General features: G+C 31.7%; 1 protein-coding gene across 1 annotated transcript; it reads left to right on the forward strand.

Annotated features, from left to right (window-relative positions):
- Positions 1–227: 227 nt before the first annotated feature.
- Positions 228–12,570, forward strand: LOC134694364 (hemicentin-1-like). Its single transcript, XM_063555368.1, has 7 exons — positions 228–252; positions 1,481–1,825; positions 2,318–2,599; positions 3,475–3,762; positions 4,473–4,766; positions 6,529–6,849; positions 12,006–12,570. The coding sequence occupies exons 1-7, from the start codon at positions 228–230 to the stop codon at positions 12,563–12,565; spliced, it is 2,115 nt and encodes a 704-aa protein (XP_063411438.1). The 3' UTR covers positions 12,566–12,570.
- Positions 12,571–12,843: the final 273 nt, after the last annotated feature.

Genomic DNA, 12,843 nt, shown 5'->3' on the forward strand with positions numbered 1-12,843 from the left:
ATACATAATATAAAATTTTATTTATTTACAACTTTTTTGTTATTTCAGACATGCAAACATACATTTTGAAGTTTCAAGTACTTCTCATACTTCTGGCTTTTAAAGGTATTATATCCATTAAAGTGCTAATTTATTCTTGGTTTGCAAACTATTTGTTTTTGTTTATGTTGAACATGTTATTGCAGCATTAGATTAAATTTTGTTTTATATAATGCTTATCCATTAGCATGACACATTTTACTGATCTCAACAGTAAATTAACCAACGATGCTATTTTGTACGCTAAATAACTTGAGGAAAATATTTTTCAGGTTTGCATTGGATCTTCACGTGATATTAGTTAAAATACCGAAACTAGGGCGTATGCTTCATATATTGATCTTTCCGTAGAATTGACAAAAACGAACAATTTAAAACTGAAATTTATGAAGAACTTGATGATTAAACTTTCTATTTTTCACACAGACACATAACATCAGTCCATTCGTATGGCGTTTAAGCATTTCGTCTAAAATGTTACGCATGTCCACAGTAGATGGACTTACAGGAGTTACTTCCAGACACAAAGACTATAAAGTTAGGATCGAGGAAGACAACTGAAATAGACACTCATGTTTTACGCCATTATTATGAATTGGTTGATAAAATGTATCTGTCTCTTTCAACTCAAAAGCGTCATGTGTTCGTCATGTTCGTTTTCTTAAATTATTAGATACCAGAAAGGTCGTCTTATTAGTTAATGGAACGATTGTGTGTTATTTCTGGTTGTGAGATGTTGATTGAGTGTGGATTCGTATTGCGGTGGATACATGCATAGAGGAAGACACGTAGCTTGTCGACAATTCTAGTTTCGCTTCTTAGATTCTTTCTTCGATTCCTTTCGATTCCCTTATAACTGTTTTTTCCTTTATTTTTATCTTAAGTTGTTAAAATAAGTATTTGATTTCAAAACAGTTTATTTAATAAATCTATCCATCAACCGTATATTTATCACATTTCTTCGGTGTCTGGTGGATATTTGGCTCATCTCATCGTTCTTGATAATAATGACAGTCTTGACTTGGACCAAGCAAATTAACATAAAGTGGGGGTTTTGTGACCCAAACCAAAACCCTTTTAATCAAAATCCTATTTTTTATTATGGACCCCATAAAATCTGTATTGATATTTACTTAACAAAAAGCAAAACATTGAAAAAAATAACAGTGGTGTTTTACTTTATGCAATACCATAGAACATATAGTGAAATTATAAACCTGCAACTAAGTGAATCAGGAAATTCTAAAATAATGTAATTCTTAAAAGGATTTTTTTTTAAATTTCAAAATGAATTATTCTTTCATCCACAGTTTATTCTGTGTAACAGGCAAAGCTTCATTTTACGGCGATCGATACCTTAACTTGCCATGCTATATTATGTGTCTACACCTTACTGTCATAATATTGTCTCGTATAACTTGCTTAATATTTCTATTGACAGGAACAAAGTGCTATAACCGGTTTAGGGAGAATCTCACAATATTCGTTGATAATTGTGATACAATTGTTCTAAACTGCACTTGTTTTTCTGAAGACAAGAGTGCATGGAGTGGTCCAAGTGGATTACAGGTTATGGTGAATGATACTACACTTACTGGCTATGCAAATGGCCTAGAAATTAATCCCAACTTACCAATAACAAATGTCGTTATATATGGTAATTATACTATAGGAATGTGTCATCTGAAAATATCAAACTTTTCGACAGCCAACAATGGTATTTATGAGTGCAGTTATATCCATTCTGATATCTTACATATTCAAAGATTCAACGTATTTAGTAAGAGTAAGTTGAATTTATAAGATTTTTAGTGACTTAAGTTTGCAAAACGCGTTATTATTGAAAACATTGCTCCAATTTCTCTATCGACCAAGCGTTTTGGACACCATATTTCGTCAACATGGTCTTACGAGTTTCAGGAGTTTAATATGTTTTAGTGATAATATTCTCTCACAACATTACAGATCATTTACTTTCTTCTTTATCATCCAATAAACATAGAAAAGGATACCAATCTATCCATTATGTCATCAAGTAAACATATTTGTTGTTACGTATTTTAAATGTTTTAAGGATTAAAACCACACAACATTAAATATATGTAACCATCATCAATTAAGTTTGACTTGGTTCTTATCTGTATTGAAAGATACACATTTATAGGTACACATGACATAAATTAACATATATATATATACTGTAATTTCAAACAGAATCGTATGAATTATTTATACTTGCTTTAACAATGATTAAGTGTATAAACTTTTTATCATAAAGAACCACCGACAAATTTGAAAATAGTGAAAACTTCAGGAAATAATATCATATATGGGAAAGAGGGAGTTCGAATAGAGTTAAAATGTACTGTAAAAAATGGTATACCAGCAGCAACATTGATTTGGAGTAAAGAGGATCTGACTGTTTCAAATGGAAGTAGTGACACTCTGCTGTATCAATTTACTCCAACTAGATTCGATCATATGCAAAACATCACATGTTACATCAATAGCGATTTGTTGACATCTCCATTGTCTGAGACAATCAAGTTAGATATACAATGTAAGTCAGTAGATACCGCTACAAATGTGATTTTAATATGAAAATATATGTTTATTTTATACATAACAATAGTTAAACTATATACAGATGCAGATTTCCGATGAACCTAATATTCCTTAAGCAGGAGATGTGAATGTATATGTGTTTGCTTTTCGTCTCTTTGGCTACGATACATGATCAGAATAATCTTCGAGACAAACTGTATAGAAATACATTAGTATATTTATACATTATATTTATAAACGTTGATTCCGACACTGTTGTCTGCAACTCAAAATGATGGATGCCTTATATAAATAAACTCATCATAGATACGTGGATTGACATTTATATTGCGCATAACGCACGTTTCGTCTACAAAAGACTCATCAGTGAGGCTCGAATAAGAAAAATTTAAAAGGCAAAATAATAACGATCGACGTTGAAAATCATTGAGGCAAAAACTTGCCAAATACAGAAACGACTATTTTATGTTAATTTAGAAATTTAATAGGCAATTTTTATAGTTTAAAACCTTATATTATTAAGAGAAGTGTAATTTTCGTTTAACCTACCCAAAAAGCATAGTAAACGAATGTGTTATAATGTGAGTTAAAGCATCGAAATGCAGTAGTTTTAAAATACATACATGTATCTTAATTCAAAAATGCTTTGTGAAATCATTAAGATAGAGAAAGCTGAAAGTTGTATTTGTTCTCATAATTTCTCCTTTCACCATTATGTTCTATGCTATTGGCTTCTTCAACAGGCTAACACATTCCATCATATTCATATATGAATATGAAATAAGTTTGATCATGCATTAAGAAAAAGCAACGTATATCATGATTTATTAAGTTTTGACAAATTTTTCTATCATATACTATTTACAACAGATAGACCTCACTTGACAATAATTCGAAGCAGATACGGATCAATAATTGAAGGTGAATCAGTGAAGTTGTGCTGCTTTTCAAATAGTAATCCACTAGTACAATACTTGGCATGGTATCAGAACAATTATGAAGTATTTTCTTGGAAACAAAGTCCCAAATCTGAAGGACTCAATAAAGATCTCTGCCTTCCGATTTATACAGTATATAGAAACCATACTGGAAATTACACGTGTTTCGCAGAAAATAGCATTGCAAAATCGAATTCCATAATAGCTATCAATGTTTTATGTGAGTAATTTATATAGTTTATCTTTATTTATTCATTACTTTAATAAAGATATATGCTACATTTTGTAACTGTAGTCAACTGGAATCAAGCAGTCAATTTGAACATACCAGGACTTATAAGCCTTTTATCAATGATTTCTGTTACAATTTCCGATAGAGTGCCTATCTTTCACGTGGCATTGATTGTTTATTCCATAAATAATTTCATATGTTTTGTCGAAAATTAGTACACAAAAACGCAGTTTGAAAAATAACGATCAAACATCGAAAATAATGATATACATGTACATGAATGCACAGTAGCATACTAAACGTCAAGAAAGATTAATTGTTATCCATGTTGATGTGTTTAACACAATTTTTGTTACATTTGTAATAAATATTCAAGATTTGAATGAGAAAACAAAGCATAGAGATTCAATTTTCTATGCTTTAGAGAACTACGACTTGAAAATTAACTTATAGGTTTGATCATAATAAAATATCAACGTAATACACGTCAGATTTTATCAACCAATGGAACGAATGGAAGACAACCGTCCTCGACATTTAATAGACATTTTCCACAGACAATGAAAGGTTAAATCTAAATAAACCTAGTTTAAAGACAGTTTGTTTGTAGTCAAAATAAAAATATGTTTATGTTTAAAATTCTTAGAACAAATCCCATTTGTTCATCCATGTCTGCCTTTTATTTTTACATTTTACAGATCCACCAGATGTTAAAGTAACCTATACAATTTCAGAACAAAGCATAATACTTCATTGCATTCCAAACGGTAATCCAGAAAATTACATTTTTTATGATTGGCAACACAAATCAGAATTCAATGAACACATTCGTTATATTCATGGAACACCAGAAGGTCAACTTATCATACAAACACATCAGAGCAGGAAAACAAATGAAGTCGATGGTATTTACGTTTGTAATGTATCTAATGGTGTATCTAATCGAAAAGGACAATTTAACCAAGAAGGTCAAACTTTGATAAAATCTCATGGTAAGATCTCGAAGGAGTTTGTAACTTAGAATACAATTCATTCTGGTGCAAGTAAAGCTCACACGTGTATTAATATAGTTTTTGTATCATGGATAAAAAAAGAAAACAAATCATTTTTCAAATATTCAGTTGCAAAGAGCTCTTCTAATAGACTTAAAGCAGAGTATGAAAGAAGAATAATGAGATGAGTAGAGACTAATTCTTGTAATCTCGTTTTATCAAACAAAGTTCTTCCAAAGATAAAGTTAAAGAAGTCAAACCGAACGAAAGAAACATGTTTTAATCCCACAATATTTATGGAACGAGCTTGTCGAATGTCGTTGGCCTGGACAATTTCGACAACTTAGACGTGCTTTCATTACGACGATGTCTCTTACACTATTGACTCAAAAAAATACTCCAAAAAAGTTAACAGGTTGAAATCACGGGTGTCCTTCGGTTTAACGAGAGAAACGATCGTGAAAGAATATATGACGGCGGTCATTGAGTATTGTATTGAGAGACGATCGTGAAAGCTCTGGTAACGGATCGTAAAGACATTTCATGTAAATTCTAGTTAAGAATCTTTAAAAAAAATCGCTTAATTTTCAAAACGCGGTACATCTTCGAACAAAAAATTTTGGCTGTCAAAACAGTTTAACTTCCTCATCATAACTGTGAAATAAGATAAGGAAAATATGCAGTACTTTATAAAAAACAACAAATGGCGCAATGCATGTCTATGAAATTAACTACACATAACACGCTTTATGTACCTATAATGGTCATATTTCAGTTTATTATGATATATTTAAAATCTAATCTTTGGTGTCACCGATTGTACAGTAAAATTAACGTATGTTCTTCCCTTGAAAGCATTAATTTATATAAGAAAACCTTGAATTTGTTTAACATTAAACTTAATCGTGAAAGATCAGATCATGTGATACAAGTGAAAAATATCAATGAATTTTAAAAATATTATAATCAAACATAACTCTGTAAAAGAAATGTGTATTTACAATGAATGGTATTTGAGGAATCCAGTTTTCAAATTTTATGACCTATCAAGTCAGAATTTTTTACCAAAATTTTGAGAAAATGGGTTATGGATACAAAGAATCATGTGCATCCCATATCATTTTGGTCTTTTCAAATTTCTTAGATATGTGTTTATTCAATCATTTATAACAAAAAAGTTGAAATTATATGCATTTTGTTCTTAAAATTGAGAAAAATCACAAAAATACTTGACCGCCGTTAGAAATTCTTTTACGATCATTTCTCTCGTTTAACCGAATGACACCCGTGGAAATTGTCACTTTAAATGTTTACAATTTTCACAAAACATGTACAGTTTATCGGCTCCTAAACTCATAGGGATATTTTGATTAAGGAATATATCTAAAATGCCAATAAACGTACATTCACATGTCCCTTACTCAATATGGTAAGATGTTTGCCCAGCAGAGGAGAAACAATCCTTATGACACAATAAGAAGCAATATGATTAGTTTTACTCCCACTTGCTAGTCATATAATTTGAAGTATCAACCTTAAATCTATTTATGAATTTGAAAAAAAAATGTATCGAATAGAAGCTTTTTAATAAATAACACCAAGTTGTGTGTTGTTCACTGATAAGTAAGTTTACACATACATAGACACAAAGAGACAACTGTGTTGCATGTATCAAATAGTTTAATTGGAATTGAAGTTCAAGTATTTTAGTTTCGTGCGAATACTTAGTTTCACATTGACACCAATGTTTTATCCATTCCAGCATCACCAGTCTTTGTTTCAGAGAATAAACCAATTCAAGTTGGAACATTTGGAAGTGGAGTAGAAATAAAAGTTACAATTTATGATAAGCTCTATAATAGCACAGTTTTTATTAGAAACAATGGTACAACACTTGAGGTTAAACCAACAATAGAAAATATAACCACACATGACACATTGTATGGGGTCAATGTTAGAGTCACAGGAATACAATATATTTTTCAACTGTATTTGACATCAACAAATAATTTTACGAACTACACAGTGGAAGCATGCAACGATGTTGGGTGTAATTATTTTTATGTAAAAGTAATATCGCCAGGTAAGTAACTCAAAATGCGTAAGATTACAAAAATTAAATATTTGTTTTAAATATGCTACAAACCTATTTTATTACTGTCAGGATGTTTTTCTATAGTATTACGGCGGCTTTTTGAAAAATGGTGCACATCCTGCTACAAGCATGAAACTTGGCATAGACCTTCCTCAACTATTACTCTTGTATTTCAGATAGGAAGGCATTTGAAAAAAATGTCTCACTTCCGGTTAAATCCAAAATAGCGGACGTCATACTTTAATCAGCCCAATATCAAAGGCTAGTGTGTAAATTTTGTAATTATCATTCTAATATCAGAATATTTGGTACAAACATTTATTTATTACTACTTTTGGATAAATTAAATAGATTAGATGTCTTTAGAAACCCTACCTTCGGTTAAAATCCAACATGGCGGACATTGTACTTAAATAAGCTTATTTTAACGGAGGGTAATTGAAATGTGTTTTTTACGTACTGCTACTATCATTACATTGTACAGGAACCTTTCTTTAGTGCATATGATGGATACAATATATAAGACATATGTCTTTAAACCCCTCACCTCCGGTAATATCCAAAATGGCGGACATAGAAATATCATTTTATTATTAAAATTTTCAACTTTTTTGAAAATGTAAAGAAAATGATTTTTTTTTTGTGCTGGTCAGAAAACTTTTGGCTTTAAGTTATCCCCAAAACCACTATTCTATCATGTTGTTAATGTTTAAATATATATTTGACATTTCCGGTAAAAATATGACGTAAATTTCAAAGATGAGTCCTCAATCCATTTCGTCGATGTAGAGTTTTGGATGATTGATTAAAACAAAATAAAATTTCTATAGTACTAAAACATATTTGAAATTACTTCTATTTGGCCCAAAAATATCATTATCACTGAACTAGTATATATTTGTTTAGGGCACGCTGAGTGACGCCTCCGGTCCGGGTGCGGGAATTTCTCTCTACATTGAGGACCTGTTGGTGACATTCTGCTGTTGTTTTTTCGTTGGTTGGGTTGTTGTCTCTTCGACACATTCCTCATTTCCATTCTCAATTTTATGTTTATTCACAGTCACCAATAAGAAAGAACTTTTAAGTTTTCATTCACAGCAGCTTGTTCGATACAATTTTGAGTACAAGGTATTTGTAGCAACAAATGCTCAGGATATTCAGTGTTATCCACCACTTGATGATGTTTCAACTTTAGCTCCATGTTAACACGAAGAGACTGACACTAGAATCAAGATCGCTGTGTCTGATGCAGTGAAACACAGACTTATCTGCGTCATGACTCGAACAGTCGATACTGATGTGTCATTGCTTTGTCACTATTCAGTGACATAGGGGCTGACAAACTTTGGTTTGCATTTGGAAGGGGGGAAAGCATAAGATATATACCAATCCATGACCTTTCAAATGCACTAGGCATTAAAAGATAACACGTTTGCTGGAAAAGGAACTGAGTTGGTGACATTAATGGAGTTTGGAGATGTGACTTTAGTATTTAGAATGATTATTGACCAGCCAACATCACCATATGGATTTGATAAATTTGATGTCATTGAAAGCGATCCGTGGTTTTGTTGTAAGATCGAAAAAAAGGAAACAGATTGGGTTACATGTAATAACAAGGCAAGAAAATATGTGTTTTTGGAATTGATGGATGTGATAAACAAGACCAGTCTTTGTAAATGTATGAAATCAACTCTCAGATTGTGAGTTGCATAACGAGTATGCTGATTGGGTATTATGTCCTAACCCTAATAAAATACCTTGAAACTGTAATACGAGTGGATGAAGCAACAAATGGTCAGGATATTCCATTTTATCCACCGCGTGATGTATTTCAAGTTCAGCACCAAGTTCACATTTAGAGGCAGACACTAGAATCATGGTGCATGTGTCTGATGCAGTGAAACACGAACTTAAACATCATGATTTGAACAGTCGTTAATGATGATGCTGTCACTACTGTTTCGCTATTCCTTGACATAGGGGTAGACGAACTATGGATTGCGTTTGGGAGGACAAAATACTATTAAGGATTAATATCTATCAATGACCTTTCGAATGCACTAGTCAATGAGTGATCTGACACACTTATTGATATACATGCATTGGCATGTTGTGATATGGTTCTCTTTGCTTGAAGGGAAAAAAACGACTATAAGGAAGACATTGATTGCATTTGAAGATGTGACTTCAACATATAAAGAATGATGATTGATCAGACTAAATAACCGGGGTTTTACTGTAAGATCGCACAAACTTAACAGTTGGATAAAACATGGTTAACGAAACAAGAAAATAACTATTTGCGCAAAATGGAAGGCTTTTTGAGGTTATTCCCTCAAATTTGTCTAGTCTTTTCTAGCATGTAAATCATGCAAAATACTTAGGTAGCTGTTTAGGACACGAGCTTGGAATTGGCTCTTATGCTAACCCTTCCAGGTAGTAAAAAAGATGATAACTTTTAAAAAAACTCATCTTGAGGCCTCATCATTTTGTCAGAAGCTTGTACATGTGGATGTAAGAAAGGATGCCGCGGTCATTTCTAATGTGGAAAATCCGATATCCTGTACACTGCGATTTGTGCATGTCGTAGTGATCGTTATTTTGACCGACATTTGTAGTAATTTTAAATATGTTAGTACTATATTGATTTTATTTTGTTTTAATCAATCTATCCGAAACTCTACATCTAAGAAATGGATAGAGGACTCATCTTTGAAATTTTCGTCATATTTTTGCCGCAAAAGTCAACTTTATATTTAAACATTTATAAAATGATATAATTAATGGTTTGGGGGATAACTTAAAGCCAGGAGTATAATGACAAGCACAAACACAATCATTTTCTTTACATTTTAAAAAGAGTTGAGTATTTGAATATTACATTGATATTTCTATTCCGCCATTTGGATATTACCGGAAGTAAGGGTTTTTAAGTTATATGTTTTATTCATTGTATCCATCAGACGCACCAAAAGAAAGGTTCATGTACAATGTAAGGATAGCAGCAGTACGTTAAAACACATTTCAATTACCCTCCGTGAAAATAAGCTTATTTAAGCACAATGCCCGCCATGTTGGATTTTAACCGGAAGTACGGTTTTTGAAGACATCTAATCTATAAAATATATCCAAAAGTAGTACATAAAAAAGGTTTGTATCAAAAATTATGCTAGTAGCATGATAATAGCACCTTTTCAAATACTAACCTTCAATATTAGGCTGATTCAAGTATGACGTCCGCCATTTTGGATTTAACCGGGAGTGAGACAATTTTTTTGAATGCCTTCATATCTGAAATAAAAGGGGAATAGTTGAGGGAGGTCTGTGCCAAATTTCATGCTTGTAGCAGGATGTGCACAATTCGCTTGAAATATGCTTGTAGCCGCCGGACTATAAGAACCGTTTCTAATGATATGAATGCAAACAAAGGAAAACCCAATTAAAAGGATATAGCATATATGAACTATTTGAATTAATATGAATTAGTTAATATATTATTCTAAATGCAAGTTTGACAAAGTCATCATATTAATTTTCACAAAGTTCACGAAATTAACAATGCTTATGTAAACAATTATAATTAAGTGGGAAGATGTCATACCATGGGCTGCACAGCCGTAGCTAAGAAGGGAGTGTGGTGTTCTTATCCCCTTGAAAACAAATAAGCACGGTTAAAGTCGACGTTCTGTTTGAATTGTTAAAGTTGAGTATGATTGTATCTACCCCACTGGAAATTCCTGGCTACGGGCTTTAGCTAGAACAATTTTTCTGTGTTTGTTTGTCTGTGTTATAAGTTGTGTACAAAAGTCATTGAAGCAATATAGTTATTTTTCTTTTCATCAAAAATGATTTTTTTCTTGAATGGTTAACGCGTCGTTCTTGATGCTAAATTCTAAGGTTCTTAATTTTTACGTCAAAAGGCAAATATCTTCACGTCACAATGTCTTCTGACACGTTTGACAGTCCCCATCTCCATTAAAACAACCTTAGGGCGCGTTAGCAGATCGTTATTTAAATTGGAGTTTCTTTAAGAGGATGCATGTATTTCATTTGAAGAACTTCAATAGTTTTGAAACGAGCTTCTCTTTGCATTAAATCAGGTCCATCAATTTTGTTTTCAATAAAAACACCTAGACAAATCCCGTATTTGATAATGGTTTAGAACAAGAATTTTTTATAGAATTGCGAGAGGAATTCAGGTTAACATTAATACAAATAAGACCTGTTTAAGACACCATAGAGGAAATAATGAACTACAGAGTAGATCATTTGTCTCCATATACTACATATTCCATCTGTTTATTTTCTCGACAAATACCGTTGCTTTCAGGACATTAGGTAAGTATACTGTGGATTCATTAATATTCGTTGGATACCAATTTTCCTGGATTTCTTTGATATAGATGAACCACGAATTTAACTTCAGAACGAATTGCAAATTTTCTAAAGAAATGTGTGTAGACTTTGCCAAAACCACGAAATTTGATATCCACGAATATGCAAGTTTTTCTCGAACCAGGAAAATAAATGAATCCACAGTATACTATTTTCTCTATAATGATATATTTGATAGAAATCAACGTTTTAAGGAAATATTCAAATAAAGCAAAACATGTTACGTTTAATATTAATTGTATTTGTATTTTAGGTTTTGCATTAAAAACTTCGTCTTTATTCCAAATGTTGCATCCCGCTTCATACTCAATACTTAAATAAAATGAGAAAGTGTAAAATGTAGTTTTAAAGAAATCTGCTGTACAACAAATCTTTTGTTTTGCAAATATCGAGCAACCCTAATTAGGTAAAAATGTTATTTGATTTTTGTGTGTGTATGATAGTGTATATCATAATTTTACCTAGGAATGTTCTATTTACCTCCCTAATACTTACTTCCTGTGTTAAATGATCAAATATTATGATTTACATCAATTCGGATTTTAATAGCTTATGCCCTTTAAAAACTTAAAAATATGAAGAAAATCAATTGCATAATACTTGAATAATACATGATAAATGATTCAGACAATATGAATGTTTTTTTCATTGCTTAAATTATAATGATCATTTTTGTATTTTGATCGATAAAATATTTACAAGGCTGGACCAAATTAAGATTTGTTTTTATCCTAGTTTTATTTTAGATTTCAACAATAAGCCTCAGAAGTATTGTAATTCTGGATGGAAGATTATGGGTATCTTGTTCGGAGGAATTCTCATAATAAGCATATGTTTGAATATTTATTGCTTGTTAAAACGTAAGAGTCTATCAAGAATGGTACCGGAAATTCCACATGAAATGCAATACGATGAAATTGGAAACATTAATGATAACCAGGCGAGTATTCTAGCTTTGTCAAACAGTGTACATCAAGCGGTAACAAGTGTTGATGGACCATATGTTGAAGAAGCAGACTCTCATTTGACGCCTTTGGAACATAACGACTCTTCAGACAACTCCGTACAAAGTCTGTCAACATCACTGCTGTGTTGGGACGGATATGAACATCCTTATCAGTCGATTGATCCTGCTGATATAGAAATACATCCATACCGTACCATAGGATCATATTTATATCAAAATACAACAATTTTTCCAAGGCGGAGAAGTTCTAGGAATCCAAATCCTTTCATTCCAAATGAAGAAAAAAGAGTTCCATGGCTTGTCATATACAAGAAAACATGTGTAAATGCATGGACTTAAAACGTTATTTAATTATATTTAAGCATTTTCATATTTAATATTGGTCAGACAAGAGTACGTTATTTAATATTGGTCAGACAAGATTACGTACACATGCTAAAATGCTGGTTTACGTATTATGATTGAATTCATATTGAAATTCTAAAAAAACGGTTTTATGGCAAGTATCACATGAACTTATCATTACCGACGATCAATGACAATGAGGTCAAGTTTATGCTAACCCTGTGTTATAGACATGTACACATATCATTACAATCATAAAACACATCTAATGT

The sequence above is a fragment of the Mytilus trossulus genome, chromosome 13 (genome assembly GCF_036588685.1).
Source record: "Mytilus trossulus isolate FHL-02 chromosome 13, PNRI_Mtr1.1.1.hap1, whole genome shotgun sequence".
NCBI lineage: Eukaryota > Metazoa > Mollusca > Bivalvia > Mytilida > Mytilidae > Mytilus > Mytilus trossulus.

Coding starts and splice junctions, on each gene's coding strand:
- LOC134694364 (XM_063555368.1), top strand. CDS start 228: ATGACACATTTTACTGATCTCAACA. Junction 2,600..3,474: donor AATCAAGTTAGATATACAAT/GTAAGTCAGTAG, acceptor TATTTACAACAG/ATAGACCTCACTTGACAATA. Junction 4,767..6,528: donor AACTTTGATAAAATCTCATG/GTAAGATCTCGA, acceptor TATCCATTCCAG/CATCACCAGTCTTTGTTTCA.